The 25179-nt window shown below is 41.4% G+C and overlaps 3 protein-coding genes across 5 annotated transcripts in view; 2 read left to right on the plus strand and 1 right to left on the minus strand.

The window, feature by feature from the left end:
• LOC120954991 (ras-related protein Rap1) overlaps window positions 1–18701 on the plus strand; it is an 80946-nt gene extending 62245 nt beyond the window's left edge. For all 3 annotated transcript variants that reach the window (XM_040375399.2, XM_040375400.2, XM_040375401.2), the window contains exons 4-8: window positions 6014–6193; window positions 10372–10594; window positions 14391–14588; window positions 16635–16727; window positions 16799–18701. In XM_040375399.2, the coding sequence (XP_040231333.1) occupies window positions 6105–6193; window positions 10372–10594; window positions 14391–14588; window positions 16635–16727; window positions 16799–17032 (837 nt within the window). In that variant the 5' untranslated portion in view covers window positions 6014–6104 and the 3' untranslated portion in view covers window positions 17033–18701. The remainder of the gene's footprint in view (window positions 1–6013; window positions 6194–10371; window positions 10595–14390; window positions 14589–16634; window positions 16728–16798) is intronic.
• A 386-nt stretch (window positions 18702–19087) lies between these two features.
• On the minus strand, window positions 19088–21509 carry LOC120954990 (ryncolin-1-like). The gene is made up of 6 exons (XM_040375398.2): window positions 21157–21509; window positions 21023–21076; window positions 20890–20951; window positions 20758–20796; window positions 20177–20699; window positions 19088–20097 (listed from the first exon to the last, which is right to left on the minus strand). Exons 1-6 carry the CDS (start codon window positions 21279–21281, stop codon window positions 19974–19976), a joined length of 927 nt encoding a protein of 308 aa, XP_040231332.2. The 5' UTR covers window positions 21282–21509; the 3' UTR covers window positions 19088–19973.
• A 2316-nt stretch (window positions 21510–23825) lies between these two features.
• LOC120955783 (uncharacterized) overlaps window positions 23826–25179 on the plus strand; it is a 28918-nt gene continuing 27564 nt past the window's right edge. The window contains exon 1 of the mRNA XM_040376928.2: window positions 23826–24929. The gene's annotated coding sequence lies outside the window, so the exon portion shown is untranslated. The remainder of the gene's footprint in view (window positions 24930–25179) is intronic.

The following is a 25179-nucleotide window of genomic DNA, read 5'->3' on the forward strand; positions in this document are numbered from 1 at the left end:
TACTTAATGCTGGAATGATTAAATATATTTGGTGTGAATATTGTTTGTAATCTTCTGTTCAAGAAATCTTTTTAAGTAGAATTTTGTTGCTCTAATGTTGTGGTAAATGTACGTATCTGCTGTCTATTCTGCTATCCGAGAAATTGCTCCTGACTGAAGCACAACAACATTCAATGTCGAGAACCATATAGATTATACAGATTGTTATTCTAAGAGAACGATATTCCAAGAGTATGGGAATATAGGATCAAAAACTACTACGAATTTATTTGTTGGCTCATGGACCATTTATATTTATGGTATTTGTATGATTTCAATCTGAACTCACTGTTTTATCTATCTCAATACATCACTGATCGATTCCAAACAACAACATTGTATGATGTATGCGTGGCGTGTGTGAGTCCTCCGGTTGCTGATCACAGGATCGGGACAACGAAGATGTGTACATATGAGCAATAAAATTGTAACTACGTGGGCTGAGGTGGAATGAAAAACTTTAAACGATTGCCATATCTTAACTAAAAGAGATAGTTAAAACATTTCGGCTTCACGTTCAGTGTTCGTTACCTTTTAATTAATACCGTTTAATGTTGTTGAATATGTTCCTTGTTATTTCATGATCTTGGGCTTGGCGATTGGTGACTCCGTTTTAGTCTTTGCGTTATTGGAGCAGTATCCAAGATATAACGTGAAGTGTGTCTTGCTCACTATGGTCATAACATCTAATGACATGCGTCGAAAAGGTTTTTTAGTGATTTGTTAACTATTATTATGAATGAACCTAAAGTGATTTTGAAACAATAATTTAATTTTGACCCGTTAAAAAGTGAAAGTGTTAACGTTCAATCGGGATTAAAAGACCTGATCATTATTCGATTCTATACTCCGTTTGTTGCGCCTGTGTGTCGGTAATACTTGGAGTCCATGTTTGGAGCGTGATGGAGCGTTTAACAGGATTAATTATCCTCAATATTCCAGAAAGGAAACTGTGCTCAGACTTGTAGACCATAGTTGTAATGTGCTCTTGAAGTTTGGTTTTAACTTCCGACTTACTTATTTATCTGGCACTACAAACCGTTTCTTAGCCTTGATCTAGTAGAGGTGTGTCCGAATCCACTGACGCTTTCGTGCCTTCGCCTGTCAATCCATGAACCGAGCCTTAATGGTGAACACCTTGGGCCTGTCACCTCCCCTATCTGTTCTTGTAGGCAGTGTACCTAAGAAAAGTAGGATATAACCCCAACTTCATCTGACGCGACATGTTCTTTGAGCTGATCTACTTCCTCAGGATATAAAATGATCAGTTCTTGCGCGCAACTCAGTTTTCGTGCTTTTGTCGGTGCTGACTTTTGACCCGAGATTTTGTTCTTACTATTATAACAGTTGGACCAAGATGCTAGGATGGATATTGAATTGCAATGTTCACGATGGATAATTTAACAGGAACAACAATTATTAGCAATTTAGTTTAAAAGTCAATAACAATTTAATTGCGTCCAAATCCTTTATTGAAGTCTTTTGCTTGAAATCTGTCCATTTGAATAAAAGGTTATTTATCTACTTTCCAAAAATAGTCGATCGGTTTTATTACCCTTACTGAAATTCGCTCGAACCACAATGCAACTCAAACTGAAACAATTTAAAACACGCAAACAACCTTGCTAAACTGTCATTGAGTTTTCTGGTTATAAATAGCGTTCGCGATAATAAGTGAAATGCCTCCGCTTTTATTTACCGTGTGCTACTGTGTCCGCCTTATTAGCGTGGTCCGTGCAGTCTGGGAAGAGACGCGCTCCACCCGCACCACCACTAACCGGTGGAATCAAACGACAGCATCATAAATTAATTATTACGAAATTCCTTCAACTGTCCGTTCGATTCTGATTCGTGAAGCCCGTCCAGCCGTCCATTGCCAAGCGAGCCGATGCGGGTCCCACCTCGTTGTCATCCGCTGACGGCGGTAGTGGCGAAAAATTCCCAACCCCAACTCATCATCAGTCGGCCCTTTTGACGGTGCTGCTAATTAAAATTCAGCAAATAATTCATTTCTTGCCTTCGGCACCACATCGCCGCCCCATTACCTTTGCGAACGGGAGTGTTTTTTTTTTGTTCTTTCGCTGTATCTTCTCGTGAATTGTCTGTTCGAGAAGATGTCCTTTATGGCGCGCAGTTGAAAGGTCACCCGTCTGTAGGTAGGTTGGCTGGTGGTGTTCGATTTTCTTTCCAAACCACTTGTTTTTTTTTTTTTTTGCTACTCACCAATAGAATGATGGCAAAAGATCCAGGAAGAAAAAAATCAATTATCGACAGGAAATTGATATTCGGGGTGCGGCAGGTTTCTTCATTTTTTTTTGCGATGCCCTTGCGGTGGAAATTGCTTCGCGGGCCCGTTCATCACAGGATTGTTATCGTCTCGATAGAATCGATCGTCTCGGTAGAAGGGTGTGCAATTGTACGATTTGATTGCGGTTTGCAAGAAAACCCCCGACCCGTGTCACTGAGGGTTTCGGAAACCATACGGCAGCAAATGGGATGTCGGCTTTCATGTTCAAGACCCGGGGGCCACGTTGTCATGCTAGCGTGTCTAGGAATGTAAATGGAATGGTAAATTCTGCAGCTGGAACGAGACGAAAAAGAATACTCATTGTGCAATGCACTTACAACGCGCTGCTGCTGTAATCTGTGTGACATTTGCTACATACCAGCATGATGTTTCGCAAATGCTTTATGCATGCGTGGTAGCGTGATGGATGCGCAAGGCGCGCTGCTTTACACGGATGCGCGTGTGACGGTATCGGAGTGGAATGCTAATTTGAAAATGAGCGCACATCCACCGGAATGCGGAATGCCAGTGATGAGAATTTAATAGCGTGCATAATTGAAAGCCGGAGAAAGTGTCCTGTCCTGAGTCGGGAGTATTTCTTTTTTTTTTGCATCCCCATCCTGACATCCTTTGAGCAAATGGTACGATACCACGCACAACCCAGCCCAGGACGGTAGCGATCGAAGTTGTAATGAAATTTCCCCACCCATCCACCCACTCCAGCGGGCCTGCATGCTGAGCACAACACCATGGAATGAGCAATATTACTTACAATTAATGTACGACAGCTTGATGAACTCGATTAGCGTGGAAGTGGGTGAAGGTAAGGGCTGGGGAGGTTGGAGCATCGTTAAGTACAAATTGAGGCTCACGCGCAACAAATCACTTTCTGATTGGATGGCAATGGGTGGATGAGGGAGGATGTTTGTTGCAGGAATGTTTTGTCTAACCGCGGTACACGAATGCATTTCACGCAATTGCATGTAAGCGTTGGACTGGTGTGAGGGCTTATCACACTTTGCATGTAATCTCGCTGCAGCACGTTGTTGTGCGTTTAGTTATGCAACAGGAGTGGTTGCATTGCAAACAGTGCACGAGCTACATTTGTGGATACATTTCAAGAATAGGTGTTTGTTCGTAGTAATTAATTTTGCAACTCTTACTTTGTATTATGTGAATAGAAAAAAGCTATTACATAAGAGAGTGAGATAGAAAGAGAGGGAGAGAGCGAGGGACTAGCTTCATTAAATTTAATTAGACAATTATTATAATTATGAGAAGAAAATATTAACAAACAGTAGGAGTTACACCAAGTGGAATGCTTCAATGTATAAATGCAACCGTTCATTCGGTCCCTTAAAAGCTCCGGTACGATGTTGCACCCAATCTAGGCAATTACCGAAAGGATGTGCTGCAATGGCCCACCACCGTATTAGTCTAGCTAAGCTAGTAATTGTTCGTAGTAAATTAAATTCGCTAAATGATCTCCAGGTTCATTCCAAACAGTTGCATTAAGCGTCAATCAAGCACTCAAGCACTTAAACGTGAAGAGTGCGTTTATTGGGCACATTGGGTGGGTGTTAAAATTAATGGATGTAATTGGTCAACCGGCATACAATGGATCCATGGAAAAGTATAATTACAACTATATCAAAGTGTTTCTAGTATTGAAATAATTGATCTAAAAGAGCATTTTGAAATGCGCTGTAGCATATCTGCTATATACATACCGATCATATAAAATACAACAATTAGGCAACGAAATACTCCGGCACATCCTGTAAATATAACGTAGCATTGTTAATAACATAGTAAATGAATAACATGGTTTAAACTTATACTGATTGCCTTATAATGTAAACATATCGTTGGAGATCATGTTGCTCGAAAACTATAAGAAGCATAAGAAGTTAACACATAATCAACGATACATACAATCATGATAAATAAAACAGTCTTTTTAGGATCCTCGAATCAAAGTAAATATTTAAAGCATCGTATTACCGGATATGTAATACAGTCTGCTACCGAGTTACGCGGTTCTCGACATACGCGGATTCGGAGATACGCGGTTTTCTACATTTGACAGATTAAATGTCAAATCAGTACAATTTGCGTCAAGTTCGGTATAAATTGCATTTATGCTAACAAATTGAAACCGCTTAAAAGCCAGAAATATAATAATTTTCTGGACGAATCATATCAAATAAATGATAAAGTGTAGAAAAGTACTAAATTAAATAAAAAACTCCGAGTAATCAATAGTATTTTTGTCAAAAACGTGAAATTCGACATACGCGGATATTCGAGTTACGCGGATTCGTCGGGAACGCAGATACCGCGTAACTCGGGAACAGACTGTACCTAATAATAATCGCTTCGCGCTCTTGGCCTGCTTCATCCAGGGTCATTTGTCTGACTATGGGGCCCTTTCCGTTTGAAGTTCGTAGGCTGAAATTTCAGCCTGTCAGCTGTTTGCATTGTATAGCAGTTTTCGAGCAGCTATCTAAGTGAGTATAATATACAGGTGGGCTTATCCCAAGGTGTTTGAATTTATAAGGCTGATTTTTATCGCTTCTGCTTTCGAATGAAGATTTTAAGAGTGTTTTGAGTATTCACCAAGCCTCTAGATAGCTTATTTGAATATAAGTTTTCACCCATCCTGCCAAAAAATGATATTCAAATTTGGTTATAAAAAACATGGTATGAGACCACCTGGACTACATACACTTTGATTCTAGTTTCCACCACGTGATCTCTTAAATGCACCTTGGGGTTAATGTAAACAACACCGTGTTTTCGAGTAGGTACTCGAATCTAATTCTAGCTTTGAGGCTAGAATAATCTAGACTGAAAATTGCAGGCTAGTTTTTTGAGTGGGTTTGTATGGAGTGTTTACATGATTTCAGCCTCCAACTGTTAAACTCCATACAAAAAACTAACGAGAATCGTGAAGGCCACCTATCCTTGTTAAAAGGAGCAAAAGATCTTGAATTGAAAAGTAAATTTTGTTTAATCCAAACTTTCTTTATTCCACATAATACGAATAATAGAAGAATTGAATGACTGCACTCAATAAAATAAGGCCAATATATTGGCATCCTTATTTAATTATTGATTTTAGTGATAAAATACTGGTATTCAAAAAAGATTACTCTGGTTCCAGCTCAATGGTTAAGCTAGGCAAAGAACCTAACCTTTCGTAACCTTTGCATATCCTTATTCGCCACTACACTAACCAACCAACGCCTGGACTTTAAGCTACGAACACTTTAATTTCTATCGCATTAATCACATTAAATCGTTCTACATTCTTAAGCGTACCGAATCAAACGCTGTTTCCCAAACGACGGTGCGGCAGATTAGTAATTAGTTTCCCATCAACTTTCGCTCTCCAGTGGTCGAAACAGACTGAACTGACACCGCATCATGACCTGCCGAAGCTCGGAAGAAGTCATTTGATAAACATTATTCCGCGGTGCGAACCCCAAGACGTAGACGTGCAATGAATATTAACGTTTTCGCTAGCGTACGATGGGCAGAACGTAAAGGTCGTTGGTATTTTACTCTTGTGCAACTTGTGCTAAGCCTTATTGCATTAGATAGTTTTTATTTTACTTTTTATACACGCTCTAGATAAATTCTCTATTTCTTAATCCTGCTTCTATGTTTCTTATGGCATTTCAGGTTATTTCAGGACAAGTTATCAAATTAGAAGCTGCAAAGCGGCGAGGTGTTGAATATCCACAGTCGGCATCTGGTTTGACTAAAGCTCACCATGAAAGGTAGACATCTTCGGCGGCGGTTCAGCCTACAGCCGTCGTTTATGAAGGATGATTCGACTGAAGAGCGACCAAAGAGAGAAAAGTAAGTACAAGAATCTTTTGTCACGCTACTGCACTGTACCGTTTCCCGTCTTTAAGCCTGCCCGCATTTGACTCGGGCAATCAATGTAAATCGTTGGAGCTGTGGTTCTAGTTTGCAATAAATCAGGGTCAAGTCATCTTTCCTTTCAGTACTTATCCCTGTCGGTCCTAAAGAGACAAATTTTGGAAATGTGGAAACAGAGGGAATATGAATCTTTCCAAAAACAAGAACCAATCCCCGAAAGCTTTGTGCGGAAAAGGGATAAAAATGATCTAGATGGATGGCCTGCGCTAGCAAAATGTCTATGCTTGAAAACAAGGAGCGAAAAAACACGCAACCCAAAGAATCCAAAATTACCAACTAACTCTAGACACGAAGCATAATGATTGCAGAGTAGGAAGGAAGGAAGGATAAAAAAAACATTCCAAACATGAATCATTGCCTAGATTATCGTCGGAAAAGTTTCACAATTTATAGCACTTTTTCAATGTTTCAATGCTGGGGATATAATGGGGATGGGGGCGACTGGGTGGTGAGACTTATCAGATCACTGACATTTAATGCGACATCTAGCAGAGAGACAGAGAGAGAGAGAAAGAGAGAGAGAGAAAGAGAGAGAGAGAGAAAGAGAGAAAGAAGGATTTAGCCATCAGGTCGAAAGTTTGTATGGGTTCGGCATTCTTCTCCTGCCGATCTGCGGTGATCTGGTGGCGCTGCAAAGATTAACAGATGAGGAAGGGACGAGTTACAGAAGAAGATTAAACTGAGTCGTTGGTACATTTGTCCTTAAAGAGCGTGAGGCCATATGGATGAGTTCAGATGCTGGCTTTGGAAGTATTAAAATTACCCAAAGTAATAAATCTTCTTTGCCGTCCGTACCTCTCTCGTGTTGGGTGCTAGCCTCAAAAAATGGCCCCCAATTAAAGATCATAATGCTGAACAGAAGTTGAAGCAGAGGCATGCTAATTTTGTAGCTCTTTTTTCTTACTGTAAGGGACTGTTGTCATGATTTCACGGCATTTATGAGTTCTACACTGACTGCTTCTTGTAGGCACAATTCAACCTAAATAAATCAAAGGAATTGCTTTAAATAACCTCAGCACTTGAAGTCACACAAGCCTCATTAGAGCTCTTTTAATATCCGCTCTTGCGTACTCGTGCAACTTGAAGTGGATTTTCGAAACTGAAGTGTAAATATCGTAGGACTCAAACATTGTAGCCTTTAAACAGACACCGTAGATATTTCTTTATTTGAAGCACTCACTAATACGTATCTATTACCTATTATCCTGATTGTCTTCTAACGATCTCCTGCGGTAACGGCTACCTTCTCAGGTATCTCGATTGTTTATAGTGGCGATGTTTACCGTCCTTGCTGTCATCGGACGGTAGTGGTTAAAGTGATGTTGGTTGAAAATTGTTCTCCATGAGAATGATCTTCTTTACTCTTTAGTTTTCCTTTTTTTACACACAACACGGAGGAATGGTTGGAGGTGGCATCATGCCATAAGTAGGCAACTCCTAGACGACCCGATAATGATGGACCTTGTTATGAATTCACCAATTAGTCACAGATAACTAAGTCTATAAGTGTCTTAGGGGTGCTTCGATGAGCTATAGTCATTCCGCTAAATGAGAAGAATATGAGTAACACTCGGGAATGGTTTTTATTATTTTTCTCCGTTACGTCCTTGAACCTTAACAGATCTTTATTTAAAAATAAAACTCTTTCAATATGCTTTCCTTCAATCCACCGACCAACCAAATAATTTAAACAATTTCTAACCAAAAGAACCTACTTCTTCTCCAGTCATTTTGTTCCTTTTCTGCTTCCGATTCCAGATCAATATGATTGCGCCCGAAAAAAAAACCATAGCCGTGTGTATGCGTCGCCCGCAAGCAATTTATGAAAGAATTTGGTTTTCACTTTGCTTTGATTGCCATTAGAGTGATTTTTATTACCGCACAATGACAAACTGGAGCAGCGCCAGGAATGCTACTGCCCTGGGGATGATTGCGTACAGCCGCGTGCTGCAATGTTGCTGCTGCCTTGGGAAGAAAAGCGAGCCGGGAGATATAGATACGCCAAATGCGGAGAAAGCACTTCGTATCCGCTCTCCCCACCCGCGATTCCGTGGCCTTTCGGGGAATTTCTGTTGGGAAGAGAGATGAAAAATCGCTTCGTCATTCGCGCTGCCCTTGGACGCTGGTGGACGTTCGAAACATTCGCGCGAAGCTTGCGCTGGTTGCCGCAGGGTCTAAGGAAGGATGCCGTAGAGAGAACGTGTTTTCGTAGGCAACAACTGCGAACAAAAAAGCGAACCTCGAGGCACTTGATGCAGTCATCCGGAGCAGTTTCATCTCTCTCGCTCTCTCTCTCTCTCCCTGTCTCTCGCTTTCTCCAGAGAAAGCAGCCAATGGCCAGGTGATGGGAAGGTATTTCTTATTGACATTTTCCTTCCCCAATGGGCCGTTTCTTGTCCAGGGATTCATTTACTCTTCGTAAATTAATCTTCCCATCCGCACGGGCGCAAGATGCTCTGGTACCGGTACCGGAGTGCTTTCCACCCCCCCTCACCCCTCAAAAATACCATCATCCGTGCGAAGCAAATCGAAATTTATTTATTCTTCCTTAGAAAACGATTCGATTTTTTTACGTTTTCTTCGCGTGTGCGTGTGTTTTTGGGAACGGTTTTTATTATGGTGTTTGGTGCGGTGGCATACCAACACCGCAGATGGTGTCGAACCGGAGGAATGAAGTAAGAATATCACTCAAGCTTTTATTTATGCTAATCGGTCGAGCGGAACGTATGGCGTTAACGGTGATTCGCTTTTTTTGCTTGTTTTGACACTCGTTTGATGAGGATGTGTTTGAAGGTTGTTTTTCAAGGTTATTTTTGTGAGTTTTTTTTGTCACTCTGCGAAACACTGGCAGAGCTTTTAGAAACACACAATAAGATTTATAAGCTAAACCTGCACTCGCTATGGCAAAACGCCTAGAAGGTATGCAGTATCCATGATAAATTGACTATTTTTACAACGCTTAAAAACTAAGTTCAACTTAAAAGTTGAAATGAAACATTGTCCACCTTAATCATCGCAGCCAAGTACTTAATTCCAACATGTACCAAATAATACTGTCGCGCAAAACACTTGTCGTGAGATGAAACATGACACAGTGCATGTTCCGCATAACAACGTACTTTTGTGCAGCATAAGTGGAAACATACATAATTGACTCCCACGCTACCATGCTGGTAAACACTTCAAACGCACCACTTTGTCTCTGTATCGATGGCACTCGACAGTCGTTGACGATGCATTGTTTTACGGTGCCGCTGAATCCCACTCGGCTCGGCTGTGACTCTTTCATGTATGTGCGTCATGTGTGAGCGATCCCGGAACTGCCAATGCAATGTAGCATACGTTTACAGGGAACTTCAAAGTCAAAGTTCTATGGAAAATTAATCGGAATTACTATGACTCTAAACAATAACGATCTCTTGATTGGCAGTTAATAAATTATTCATCAAACCATACGAATTGATTAAATACATTGTCTGCTATTTTTCCGAAGCAGTAGTTGCCTCCGAGTTCAATGAGGTGAAGCTTTTGTATGCGGCTGATGAAATACTCAGTACTGTTAACATACGCAGCACAACTGCTTTAGCTTCTGTTCTTAACGAGCATTCACAGCAGTTCAAGAAAAGTTAACACTTCTTAAATCTTCATAGCCTTCTACCTAGCAGTTCAAGAGATATCAACCTGCTTTCTTTACTTTGTTTTTTCAATGAGTCCCTGTTTTCTATCAATTGTCAGCTAACATATATAGATTGTATTTACACCAACTTCTGTGATGTCTTTGCATCTGTGAATTATTTAAAGTTGCAGATTCTATTCTTCCTACTGTCATGAGATAAAGACCTCTATACCAGGTACATATCTTGTCGACTTTTTAACCCCCAAAACTGCTTTTAATGTTTCAAATAATGATGCAAAGTGAACTGTATGTTTGTCAATATTTTAGATTGTCCAAATCACGTGTTGTGAGTAAAATTATTATAATTCTGTTTTTATCATTTCCCTCCATCCAATTTGAGCATTTGCAGATATTTATTGCAATTTTCTTAAGATCTACTATTAAAACCTATTTGCTCAAAAATTTTCCACCCTTTCAGGCCACTGAAAAACGATGAAAACTCTATAAACTCCAACGTTCGGCACAAGATCGTCATGATGGGCGCGGCCAAGGTGGGCAAAAGCTCACTCATCACGCAGTTCCTGTACAGCAGCTTTTCGCCCAAGTACAAACGCACGGTTGAGGAGATGCACCATGGACACTTCTCGGTCGGTGGCGTAAATCTGACGCTCGACATACTGGACACTTCTGGATCGTACGAGGTAGGTGCGCTGCACGCTCAAGAGCACACCCAAGTGTTATGCAAATATGTAAAGCTTAACACACACACACATACATACACAAACTCACTCAATCACACTTCCTGGACATCGCACGAACGGCAATCAGTGCTTTCCTCGGTCCGGATCAACCATTCGTTACCGGACGCATGGATTTCCCTCGGGTGCGTGTCCCTTTTAGATGCTTTTGATGTTTGACTAATGCCAACATTGATAGCATACGCAGCCATTTTTTTTACTATCAAGTTGTCGAGACTGATACTAGGGAAGCCATCGAAACGGTAAACGAAATTGAGAGCCACGGTTTATGAAGCTTCATTAAAATAAATTCCCGAGGCAAGGGCCCCGAAGGAAATAATTATTTTCTGCTACGCTCCACTTTGCGCTTGAAATGATGATTCGCAATTAAAATATTGATTAGTTGTACTTTGCTGTCAAATTTAGTAAATGTCTTTTTATTAGTATAAGTAATGAAGTAGCTATTTCAAACTTGCAGACATAATAAAGAGCGCACAGTGAACGGAAGACGGTAGATAATAAAATTTGTTTATCCTTATCTCTACTCACTCGTATTCACATGGTCAAGCGCCTGACATTTGACCCAGACGCTAAAATCAAACGCCTTTCGGTGGTTGAACGGAAAATGCCTACTCAAGGGCCTACCTACCTACTCCATACATTACATTACATTATACTGACAGCGACAACCAGAATAGACCATAAAGACATCATGGTTACATCAGCTTAACAAACTATGAGATGTTTCAAATGAATCGAAGATGCTCAAACTGCGGTCCAAAAATGACACTCAGGAGTATACAATGAGATCTACGAGATTGGTGGCTGGTTTGTTGATGAAAGAGACCGTTTATTCTTTTTCGCCTCGTAACTTAATTCTAAATTCTAATTCTAACTTCTTAATTGGTTCTAATCATCATTAGCTTTAGATAAGTCGCACATTAGATAGGCTTTTCTCGCTACTTCATTTATGGTCTCATCTGAGTATCTACAACTTTTAAAAAAATATATATAAAACTTCGTAATGAAATATAGCAATCTCAAAATTTACTAGTCACACTTTCCTTTTAGTACCTTTCTGACAAGAATTTCAATGTTGACACCGTGTAAACTGATGACTCCCTAAAAAAAGGTATAACTTAGTTTTTTGGAAGAGCAGCTGTAAGCAACATGTCAAATGTTCACACGTCCAGAAAAAAAACCAAACCCCTTGTGGAAAGACGAAAACACACAAGCTAAGTAAATTTCGCAAGCATGAGTGATTGTCGTACACGTCAAAAGGTCCTAACCATGGGTCCAGCAACACAGTGTGCTCCAGTATGCTAACGAACAACGGTGCACTGTCCTTCCATCGAGCTAACGAACCTACCAAACCTACGATCAGCAAAGGAAGAGCAGCAGTAACAGCGCAAAAAAGCGCCCGTTGCCAGAAAACTCGCCCAGAATAGCAACAAACCAATATTTGTACATCCAACTTACTCGGGTGCGACCTTGGGTGGGTGGGTTTATGTGTGCCTGGTCCTGGTCTAGAGGTGACGGTTCGCGATGGAGTGATGAACTTTCCTTTTCCGGTTTGATGCCTTTGCCAGTTTTGATATCCTGCCGACTGACCCTCTAGTGTTTGCTCAACTTACACAGTGTCTCACGCTTTTCATGTTTTATGTACAGCTTTACCTCTTTTTCTTTACAGGGTTTCCCACGATTTATTGGTTGGATCTCATCAATTTTTGGTTGGTTCCCATATTTTTTTAGTGCGTTCCCACGATTTTTTGGCCGTTTCCCAGATTTTTTTGGTCCAATTGTATTGATATCCATTCGGAAAATACCAATAAATTATGGGAACGAACTAAAAATCCATGGGATACGACCAAAAATTCGTGGGAACTCACCAAAAAATCATGGGAACTGACCAATAAATCGTGGGAAACCCTGTAACATAGCACGTCAAAACGTGTTCCTAGAGATAGTGAAGTTTTCAGCGCTGTTCCGCTGCTTTCTTGTCAACTAACTCGGAAGCATAGAGACATAACCCCATGCCTTTAAAGCTCAACTTGTGATCCCTGTTAGGTTTGACTTTGTGTGTGCGTTTTTGTGAGTGGTAAAGCACCAAAGGCATGCTCGGTCTAATCAAACGCCATGCCCAAGGCCCCATCTGCTCGCAAACAAAGCAAAAAGAGAATAAAAAAACACAGAGAAAGACTAAAGACGCCTGCATGGCCAGCTAAAGCAACGAGAAGCTAAATGAGTCGTTCACTATCCCTACGATCCTTTCATAACAAATCGCTCACAGAATAGCTAATAAGGGTGGCCAAAAGGTGTGATGTAATTTGCGAAACCCAAATTATGTCTCCAAACAAAGGACGTATCGTTTGGGACGCACCGTGTGACGCCAAACACGGCCCATCCTGGGCTTGGCGGTCGTTTAGAACATCATCATCCAAGACCATTTGTGCCCGTTTTGCTGGTGTTTTGGGAAAGCCATTAAAAATTTAACTTTAATCTAACCCACCTTAATCGTTTGTTGATCGTGTTTCGTATACACGTGCGTCTATCATGTGTTGGGGAAAAAATTAAGGGACGTCTCATCCTGCCGAAGCTGGAAGCCACCTGTCGGTCCACCTGTTGGACCGGAAAGTGACTGTGTGTCCTGTTTCATCCAGTTAGTATGTTTGCTTCACTGCCATATCGGATGCAACCGTCTAGGTTGTTTGCTATGAAGAAGGCTAAGAGTTGGACATGGACAGACATACATTTAAGCTTAGAGAGGTGTTTCAGTTTTTTTAAACAAAGAATAATGAAAGTAGATTAAAATCCCAACACTTCTTAACACAATACTTTAACACGCTTAGCAAAGAAGAGTATCGTTATATTAACGATTGTTATATGATAAATTGCATAAATTTAGGCGTCAAATAACTGGACTCTCTTACAATCACTAACAAATGATGATTGCATAAATTTAGGCGTCAAATAACTGGACTCTCACTCACAATCACATACAAATGATGATAAAACAGCCTCCAAACTTTTTAGCTCAGGTTTTCTATGCAGTGTTCGAATTTGCTGTGTTTGGAATACTACAAATGTTAGGAGCATTAGTTGTTAACCTCGTAAATGTTGTTAAATGTAAAAAAAAATATTATTAAAAATATTCATCAAGAGTTATGCATGTCAAGGCTATTATTGACATATTTATACTAGAGTAGTGTAGAAATGATCATAGTGTATATTCAAGTGTTACATTCATTATGTAAAAATGAACCTGTCAATTATGATTTGACTCGACAGGATATATAAAACAACAGGAAAATGCTAATTAATTCAAACTATACACATGATTAAATTTGGAGTTTAAACTCAGTCCTGCCACAACCTCCCTTCATTGCTTTTTTTGTCACTGCAATTTATGAAAGTGCAGTTTGCTCAACACTCCAGCGTATCCAACTCCATTACACTGCAAGTGACGCACGCAAAGGGAAGATTAATCAATCCATATGCGCCAAAGTTGAAATCCAATTACGCGTGAAACTTTCCCACTCTCTGTCTGCTCACCGATGCAACTGCTGCAAAAGCTGCTGCCGCGCCGTAACCTCGTTAGCTATTTTTGTCCTTAGTTAGTGCATGCGAGCCTTTTCAGAATCCTTCCCGTGCGAGTGCTCGTGTGTCTATGCGCAATCGTTAACATATCGGACCAGATGCATTGGAAGTACACTTCCGCTTTTTCTCACATTTTTTGTTCTTCTTTTTCATTTTTTCGTAGTTCCCAGCAATGCGGGCCCTTTCCATCTCGTCGGCGGATGCATTCATCCTGGTGTACGACGTCACGGACAGTATCACGTTCGAGGAAGTGAAAGCGATACGCGAGCAAATCCACGAGATTAAATCTACGACCGCGGTACCGATTGTGGTCGTCGGCAACAAGACGGACCTGAGCGATGAGGACGAAGATCTGCGGCAGGTACGTGTGCCGGTCCTATTGATACTGTCTATTTATAACTCCGGGCGCTCGAAATGATTGAATGAAGCTGGTGTAAAATAAAGCTGCAAAACGTTAATTTTACGGGGATTTACAGCTACAGAGTCATCTACAACGGGTGAATGGGTTAAAAATAGAGGAAAGCCCAGTCAGTGACCAAATAAATATCAGTGTGACCAAATTTGCTTTTCCCTTGTAATGGATATGTTCACTTCGCGCTTGACGCGCAATCGTGGTTCATTTTACGACTTGTGGAATGCAGAAGGAATTTCGAGGAAAACAATATTGAACCATTTCTGTTCCTCCAAACCGTCTTATCGTACGCACCGATAGTTTACATCTCACTAACATGCTACGAACGAATTGAACGCGTAGGACAAGCCGCGGCGTTCGCACGATGATTCGCCAAAACAATGGCAATGGAATGCGAAAACAAACGAGGAAGACTTACCGCATAAAGGAATCGGGTATGCAGCGCTTTGAATAAGTGCCATGAATGCACACGATTACGCTTACGAATGAGTGCCGTTTTGCACAAAGTGGATGTAAGCGAGACACTCAATTCAATTCACCAGTGGATGTGGAGTATCGTATAGAGGCTTAGTGAACAGACCAAATAGCGAGACGATGTTGAGATTAGTCTTTTTGTTTGGGTGCTGGTGCTGGTGTGTACTGGTGTTGAGGATATTTTTATGACAAATTAATGATAAAAAACAATGATTACTCAAATCTACGAATGAATAATCCCTAAAACAAAGAACCTATGCACTAACAGCTGCGGAAACGGATTGACACTCTGTTAAATTGTAATAAATCACACACTTTGTGCTTCACCTTCACATACTTTCCGCAACACTATTAAAAGTCACTCAATTATGATGCGTAAATTTAGTCACGCAAACGACATTTGTACAACAATCTAGCGCTATTATGTAGCTAATGCTGCTCCCATTACCCAACTGCTTAGCAAACTTGAACATGACTCGCATTAATACCGTATGAGCATGTGCACCTTCGTGCTATGCGTCACCTTCTTTCCCGCCTCACGATGGACATGACTTTTATCCTGCACACAGTGAGTGTAAGTGTCCGATCACAGACGGGCTGTTTCCGAGCTTCCTGTCTCTTTACAGCGGACACATCCGTCGTGTATGATAGAAAAGTTTTAAGCGAAAAACTTTCCACAAGCTGTGCATGTGTGTGTGTGTGTGTGTGTGTGTGTGTGTGTGTGTGTGGGAGTACATGGTTGTAGAAGATTTTCATTTTCCTAACAACGTTCATTCTAGCTCATCCAATGGTACATTATTCAAAGATAAAGAATTTATTTGCTAACCAAGTTCTCATTTACTTTACTGCACGGGGCATAGTGCTATAGTGATTTTGTAATAAAGCTGCAAGTTATATAACATTTTCGATCGTTTTAGACACTCTTTTTATGTTCGGCGCTGATCTATGGTTGAATGTTTGCGAACAACAACTTAATCAGACTCATATTATCCAAACATGTCCTCAAAATCACATTTGCTATGAGGGAGACATGATAAGCTCTTATTTTGGGACAAATAACATTACACAGCTTAACAGCCAGTCATGCGTAAGAGAGTGATAGCGTAAGCAGTGTACTTGCACCAACAGATCTTTTGTTGTGATAATATGTTTTCTAAGGATAAGAGTGTTGCAAAAAAAGTGCAAGGGAAGTAAAAGATATGAAATACATAAAGCAGAATTAAAATCAATTTAGATTATTACAAATAATTTGTTACAAGATTTGTCACAATATAAGATAAAAAATTAAACATAAAATAGTTTAATATATATTTGTTGTTTTTATGTAGGACGCAGACGCTTTGAAAATATTTTAAAAATATTTCAAAAGAAAACATTCCAAACGATGATGGAAACGACTTCCATTAACTGGTTAGCGTTACGGAGGCGTTACGTTCCCACAACGAAACCAAAATAAACCGTTGCAACATTTCAGCGTGAAATATTTCATCGTTTAAATGTTTGCTTTCTTCCATTCAACAGGTAGCACGTGACACAACCGAATCGATGGTAACGGTAGATTGGGAGAATGGTTTCGTCGAAGCATCAGCCAAGCTGAACCGTAATGTTACACAGGTATTAAACAAACTAATTATATACGCTTGATCATTCACTAATCTTAGTCATTCTCCTTCCTTCATTTGCAGATATTTAAGGAGCTTCTAGTGCAGGCCAAAATAACCTACAACCTTAGCCCGGCCCTGCGACGGCGAAGGCGCCAGTCGTTGCCGCAGCAGGCCAGCACGGGCAGTACCGGTGCACCGGCCACCCCGCAAGCATCGCCCAGCGTTCACGTTCCATCCGTAGCCCAGCTGCAGCACCTACAGCAGATACAGGACAAAAGTCTCGGTGGCAAACGCAACTCGTGCATTCTTTCCTAATGCGGTTTTACGCCAGCCATGCCATCACGTTTTCTCTACTCCATGTCTGCTACATCATCTACCCTACCTGTGACCGTGCTATGGACACATTAATGGACATTTATATATATTCTTCGTTACCCGTACGGCGTGATGGAAAATGATGGAATGGTGGGGGTTTTGTAGCGATCTATAAAACGGTAAGAAATCGAGACCCCGCTAAAGAGCATTGTTCTCGAAACGGTGGATGTGTGTTGGCGTGTAAAATATGAATATTTAAACGTGTTTCAAACATACCCCCTTACTCGATCGTCAATGAAATATTTTCAACAAATCAATGCCCCATTTCAATTCACTTTTCACGACCAGGCACACTCTATTAAATCAGTGTACTTACTTAGTAAAGGATTTTGTGATGTTAATAAGTTTAAACCGGTGTCGGTTTCGTTCGTAAATAAAAAGACAACACTGTGTAAAGTATCGAAGTGGAAAAATACGGGTAATAAAAAGGAAACGATTGATGGAGGTTTTCAGTAGTAGAGCGCGGTACGAGCAAGCAAGGCATCTCACATGCGGTAGAACGAAACAATACGTTGGCGCCCATATGCATACATTGCACGGAGTAAAACTTAAAAGTGACAGGATGCTTCAGCACACAAATGCTGCAAGACATTAGATAAGTTACGCAGGTGTAGGTTACACTGTTGTTTTGGTTTGTAGATCATTAAATTCCACATACTGGAATGTAGAACCATTTTCATACCGTTCGATACCCACCAAGTAACAGTAACAGGATTGGCAAGGTGGCGCTCATACCGATTATCGTACCAAAACTCATCGAGTCCATTTCATGTGCGTGAGTGTTAATGTGTACGTATGTATGTATGTGTGTGTGTGTGTGTATTAGTGTTTTGATAATAAATACGAAAGAAAACCAATCTACTCACTTTGCGGAAACTTCTTCACCGCTCGCAATCTGGCCAATGCTTCAAGTATCACTCCCTCAGTCTATCACGAACGATTTCATCGCCTTCACGATCTCACTAATAGAATAATTCAAATATATTCCATGATTCGCTCTTTGGCAGTCACACTATCCCTTTGCTTTATTTACCTTAATTTCGCTCAAAACAACCTACAGCAAGGCGTGATTAGTGGTCCGGAGAGAAATATATTAGGAAAAGCCAAAAATCAAAATATAAATAAAACATCAAACACCATTTTCTAGCGTTGTAAACTCGAGCATTTGAGAGGAGGAGGAACTAACTAAAACGGAAAGATTTTTGCAAACATTATTCATTCCGCAAACAATCATCAAAGAGAAGAAACAAAACAAATACCAAAATTGACGTTACTGTTACATTTACCCTAGAACACGCTACACATAAATCGCCAAAATAATTTGCTAACAGGTGTATAAAACTTGAAGATGACATAATCTGTATGTAATTGCAAAGGAAAAGCATAAGAAATAAACAGTGGGAGGAATAAGAGTCCTGGAGACGAATAGATTAGCTTACCGCAAACAAACAGAGGAGAACAAGAAACAGCAAACAAAGTATTATTACAGTGTGTAGTTATACGAAAACAAATCAAACCATTGATACACTGGAAGCAGCTGAACTTTGAAGCGAAGATCGCCTGTGTGCAGGAATATATTGCTAGAATTATTCAAGTTGAAAGTAAATAAATTTAACCCTGGTAACTGGTAAAGTGTAACAAGCTGGGTCAATGTAATTCTTAATAATACTTGAGAAAAAAAATTAGACTTTTTATTGCATTGCAAAACATATTTAGACATCTGGAACTAATAGCTTGTAAAAACAATATAATTTATAATAAATCGTTCCCATTTGATTCGCCTCCGACCACCATTTCGCCATCGAACAAGTAACAAAGCATGTCGCAACCGTGACAAAACGTGCTCCGGCCGCGTTACCGCACTAACCAGGTATGTAAATATTGTTTGATCAACTATAATGGGAATTATTGAATTCGCTTCGTTACTTCGCTACTTACTGTGGTGTTGAAAGACTTTTCTCTTTTTAGACCGTATAACCCTTCAGTGCCTAGATATCACATAGAACCTTAGTATATTTATCAAACATAATTAGCTTTAAAATATAAATTACAAATAATTACATTTATGCTGATTCATTTACTGAAAAATCTGAACTGCTTGTCCAACAAAAAAGCCACTGATATTAAACGTCAAGGGTTAATTGTACTAACCTAAATCCTTCATTTGCTGCTGATGATAGGGTACGAAGAAAGTTAGCAAAAATGCCTTACGGTCGGCAAACCGACCGGCAATAGTGGTGCTGTGTCTATTCCCCTATGAACACATCCACACTTCATGATTGGGAGCAAGTGGTTTGTTTATGTTTACGCGTTGCCAGGTACGTTTGCACGCCATGCGGTGTAATGTGTGCGTGGCCGGTCGTCCTAGCAACGGTCGCTAGCGTGCTTCATTCTGTGTGTGTGATCACTGTCAGCCACACGACAGGACGAACGTGTGCTCGCTCCAGTGACGGTCGGATGTGATTTTGGTGAAAAAAGGGAGTTTTTGTACATTAATAGGGATTTGTTCCTTAGAAAGAGTATGTTTTGTGTTTCGTAAACATGTTAAAATTATTCTTGTGCAATTAATTATAGTGTAAGTGTGGGGAAAAACCTATACAATGAGCTTCAATAACATCTCCAAATGACACGTGTCCTCTTGTGATGAGTGATTTCATCGCCAAGGCTGTTCAGTGTTGTGGAGATTGCGACAAATATCCAGTGACTATCGAAAACCCAATACCACGGTACCAATAATTTACTTTACCTGCTAGAAATAGAAATAGAAGTGCAATCAACATGGCTTCAGCGCTGCCGGTAAAAAAGGTTAGTTCAATATTCTTTTCAACCAGTTCGGTGTGAAGTGTGCAGTCACTAGCCGAAGGGCGGCTGAAGGCCACGGCTACGAAGAAACCTCCCTTATCATCATCGTAGCCTCCTTCAATCCCTGAAGGTCGTCCCGGAAGCCGAACCAGTTCATTGTCGCATTGTGCGGATCGGACCGGCGATAGAGCCCGTTCAGATTACTAAAACGAAGGTGTGTCTGTGTTAAAAAAACACACAAAAACTGGTTCCACTTTGATGAACTTGTACAAGCATACTTACGCGTTCATACAGTTCCGGTACCACCAGCCACTAGCGTAGTACGACGCGCAGCACCCCGGATGTTCATCATTATCCCGATCCGGTGTCGAAAACTTCATCCCCGCGCTAGCCCGCAGCGAATCTTTGGCCGCACCTTCCACAAACGGCCCAAGATGCAACCGATACCCGGTACTTTCGTTACCGATCTCGAACTCATCGTACAGCGCCGTCTTGACCGTGCCGTCGTAGTCCTTCAGATGTACCAGCAGCTGGAAATAGTCCGAGCTGGTGATGCGGTGCATCTTCTCGAGCCCCAGCCAGTACTCGCCCTCGGGCGATCCGAACCCATCCCGGTAGTCGATCCAGTCACGGGTGAAGTTGAGCGAACCGTCAAACCGTCGGCTGAGCACTATCCAGCCACCCTTGCGGTAGCCCTGCTCGCAGTACACACGAAACGGTGCTACGCTCGAGGCGGGTGGTTTGATCGTGTACACGTCGCTTAGCATGGCCGGTGCTTCGTGGCAGGAACCGTAGTAGGTGCCGACTGCAAAACCAAAGGGAAATGATTTAGCTAGTGAGCAGTGGCGTGTGGCAAGATTTACCATTTTGACGTATTGTTTTGTTGATGCGCTCGAGCTTATCTGTAAAGTAAAGCACACGCACGGGTAAGTCAGTGGAACTGTACGACCTCGAACTGGGTTAGGAGTTGGGCGGGGGATTTTTTTGTTCTTTACCACTGATTCCTTCGAGTTTGTCCGTGATGATTGCGGTGGCGACATGATGGTTGCTCTGTATCCTTGTTTTTTGGAGGAATTAAAACCGATAAATTAACGCGGCGTGCTTGGTGTAATTGCAAGTTTCACCTACCTTCGCTCCAGATGGCTTATGCGCTGATCAATCTCGTCCAACCGTTTCAGCACCCTTATACGAATGGGAATAAATTTTTGGTCATAATTTATGTTGCGTGTTGGGGTTCGGCGTTCGCAGGACCTACTACTTACTGGAACATGAGGTTTGTTTTCAACCCCTGGAAGGGTTCTGTTTCGCTTGCCGTGTCGTTCGCACGGACGGGCGAACAGCACAGCACAAGGTGACAGCATATGAAGGTTAGCACTGCTCCGATCATCGTTACACAAGCGTCTGGCTTGGTTTGGCACACGATCGTGTGGTGCTAGCAGTGATGATTACGCCCGGACTGTGTAGACAAGAGGGAGTAAGCGCCGCTTGCACACATACCAAGGAAGCCTTTTCATTTTGCGACTGTGTGTTTATAAGCTCTGACGGGATCAACGTCTATAACGCACGAGTTCTTCTTGCATACCACTGACTTTTAATCTGTACATCAATTTAGGCGCTAACATTATGAGATGGCATTTGAAGTGTAGTGATGTTATTCAAATTATTTGAACAAGTGCATTTAATAATTTATTGATTAGCATGTAACTGTTGTTTAAGTTCTTCATATAGGCTAGTGATGTGCTGTGATGTGAAATATTAAATGTGTTCGTAAGCTATTGAGGAAATGTTGTTGTACTGCTCTGCTTAGTCCGTCTGCTATTCCATTTCCACGAGTACATGTATTACCAGGAATTGAGCAGAAGGTGACTTGTGGTGAATTTGTTATATTGCTAAGCAGATGCATGTTCGGGTCACGGATGGTTCCAAGATTCAAAAACCTCAAGGACACATTGAAGATCATGTCGAATGTCCGGTGTAGACCTTTGTCGATTGCGATAACCAAAGCTATTGCTCATACGGGGATGATTTAGGTGTGCTTTGTTAGTCTAATGGAACTGCTATCGATACTAGAGTAGATTCCATAGCAAAAAGGTACCACTTTTGGTCCGTCGGTGTAGATCAGACTGAGGTTTTGATATTTTTGCTGAACAAGTTGAAACAGCAAAACGACCGTTACCGATAAGACTATTACAACCAGCTCGAAGCTATTTTTGTATGCTCCAATTTATTTGTGGTGAGTGACACTACCAGAGCTTTAGTTCTTGGTGATGATGATTAGTCTCACCTTTTCCCCAACATAGGTTTTTTTTTTGTGGCATCGCAAAACTCTCAGAGGAACTGTCCGAGTCATACATATACCATATAGATGACCAACATAGTTTCATCAAGAAAAATTGGGTCATGCTCCATCGAATACAATGATATTCCCTAGCATCCTTTATGTAGCCCGCCAAGAACCAATAAATGAATCTAGCGCAGCACTTATCAGGACACAACTGCGACATGCATATGGCCAATTCCACTAGTGCAAATGGTTGGCTCCAGGGCACTACCTTCCGAAGCAGGTGAACCTAATGTATCTTGAATTAGCCACTTACAATCATCAATGAGTGATTCCTGTTGTGACCTCCCAGACCGTGTGCAAACCCTAAATTCCCCCAACTAGATCCCGAATTTCGACTTGTACGCGCACGTGTCTGAAGCCTATGTTGACTCTTTCATATATATTTTTTTCTAATTTTTATTACCATATATAAAGAAAAATCTTATCATCATCATGAGGATCAAGATGACAACTGCAGTTACACATTTAATAATGACATGAGACATCTACACATATTTCACAGCATACAGTTTGTTTGACATATATGGCAACAGGTCCTTTAACATTTTAAATATATTAGTCATGGTCTGGTACACAATCAGCTGCTCTACCGACATCCATTGAAGAATATCTAGCATAACCGCAGACGGCGTACGTCAACCGCACTCCAGAATTAACCTCATAATACGGTTTTGCAACCTTTGAAGTCTTTTAATTTGACCTTTGTTGCCATGAAACAAAATGGATGAGCAGAAGTCAAAGTGCGGCGAGATCAATGATTTGTAGAGATGAACTTTCGCAAAAAAATCGAGATCCTTCGCCAATCTACTTATCACTCCACAGTTATTTGCCACTTTAGCGATGACCCAATCAATTAGAGCGTGGAACTTCAACCTGTCGTCTAAGATAATTCCCAGCTCTAGCTCTTTCCATTAGTTCCGAATTTAGTACGATAGATAGAGGTTCTTCCAATACACCCGCAGACATCACCGTGGTGGAAAATCTATAGGTCTTCTTCTGTGTGATAATACGATTCATTAATATGTTTTATGTTTGTCGTATTTTCAAATTCAAAATTTTCATGCAATTTGTCCTTGAGCACCATCTATCGTCCAGTAGCACAAGTTGTACCCTACCACATATTGCCAGCGAAACAGCGCATCCGCAGGTGATGCAGGGTATTTGGGATTATGTTTTGACGGAATAATATATTGTCAAATTGAAAGACTTTTTATAATTTGTAGCACCCAGTTCAGAATGCGAGGTTAGTAATGGCATCAGTACGAATTCACTTGCTTGATTGCAAAACATGAATGTCAGTTAATTCTGAAATGCTTCGCGTTGTGTTATCGAACCATGGCACCCAAAATATGGAAAGGAAATCCCTGCAAGGAAAAGCAAATGTTCGATTGTACATAACAAAAGTGTCTCTCAGCAGGAGTTTTCTCAGCAACTCACTCTGTCCATTACGCTTTGGATATGTAAGGTACATAAGGAGCCTCCAAAGGTTCACGCTCTCTTTCTCTCTCTCTCTTTTCCTGTACCACTATATATCTCTTGTAGGAGGAGTGCGGATCAAAACATTACTACGTGCGAACAACCAGAGCCTGAGTTACATCAGTCTCCAGTATGAGTCGGACCGCACGAGCAACTGGCAGGCAGTCGCTGTCTATTAGTGCACACGTTTCCAGTGGAAAAGCTTGTTAGTGTGTAGCTTTTTCCCTTTCCTGCACACTGTGCAAGTGTACTATTCTTCCCCTTTCCTGCTCAGGATGAGATACAGAAGGGGATATTAATTCAACCGCGAATGAAAAAGGTGTATTGCGTTGTAATGTGTCCGGGGAAAGATTAAATTCCTCTTCCAAGCCCTGTAGATGTTTGCATGAGTGTGTATGTGGTTTTGGTGAGCTGAAATTTGAGAAAAGTGCATTCCGAATAACAGGTGCTCTTTATGGTCGTGTTGGTGCTGCAGGCGTAGAATAGAGCGCAGTTCATTATCTACCGTAATGACCATTCCACCATTTTCGCGATCGCTTTCGTCCTCTGGGACAATTAATTCAATTAGCTGTTAATACACGAGCTGTTTATGGATTGAGAAGACATACAGAGAGAGAGAGAGAGAGATAGAGAGAGAGAGAGAGAGAGAGAGAGAGAGAGAAAGAGGGCACGTGTGAGAGTGAGTGAGAAAGTGTGCTTGTGATTGAATGTAAAGCAAAGCTCCAAGCTACTGGAACTACAGGTGGTATGGTGGCCCTTTGGAGCAATAATTAGCTCGTACAAAGACAGCCAGCTTAGTGTTCGCGTTTGTCTGTGCGTCGGGAGATGACTCAGCTGTACTGAGATGTCACACGCCCCCACGCCAGCTGGCCAGATGCACATTGTTGAACTTCACTCCATACCGTCAGAACACGGCCGCAGGCGCAAACGCAGCGAACTAGACGACTGAAACCAAACCAAATTATTAGTTCGCCAGCAGTTCGTTTGCATCGCAAAATGAACATTGCTCGAATTGCTGTGGCTGTGCTGACCGAGAAGCGAGCTTCATCTATCATTGCACCACAAGCTCCATTCGCGCGTGCAAGAGAGTAGTTCCTGGGCAGCGACATCGCCAATGCATGGTTGCGCTTTTCGTTCTACCGAGAGTGCATCAGTGTAGCAGGATTCAACGAACATCAGTGCGACTGGTAGCAACGGGAGTTTATGCAACGCAATGTAAGTGATGTGTGGGTGGGTGGGGGAGCAGGGGAAGGAGAAAGTAAGGTCAAACCCATTATTATGATTGATTGTTGTTGTCCAGGTCCGGGTCATCTGCCCACCGGAACATGCGGAAAGCTTTCCCGACCCGACGGGGTTGGAAATGCAAACGAAGCAATTTGATGTCGTGTTGAATGCGTTGTACCAACATGACAGTAAACATGGATCCACGTCGTTGTTTGTCGATGAAATTGTAACAGCATGCATT

This window comes from Anopheles coluzzii, chromosome 3 (assembly GCF_943734685.1).
Source record: "Anopheles coluzzii chromosome 3, AcolN3, whole genome shotgun sequence".
Lineage (NCBI taxonomy): Eukaryota > Metazoa > Arthropoda > Insecta > Diptera > Culicidae > Anopheles > Anopheles coluzzii.

What these genes read in the sequence shown, in the direction of transcription:
- LOC120954990 (XM_040375398.2), bottom strand. Translation starts at nt 21,281, where the DNA reads ATGATCGGAGCAGTGCTAACCTTCATATGCTGTCACCTTGTGCTGTGC. An exon ending in ATAAGCCATCTGGAGCGAAG is followed by an intron (nt 20,952 to 21,022) that starts GTAGGTGAAACT and finishes CCAAAAAACAAG; the next exon opens with GATACAGAGCAACCATCATG. An exon ending in CAAACTCGAAGGAATCAGTG is followed by an intron (nt 20,797 to 20,889) that starts GTAAAGAACAAA and finishes TTTACTTTACAG; the next exon opens with ATAAGCTCGAGCGCATCAAC.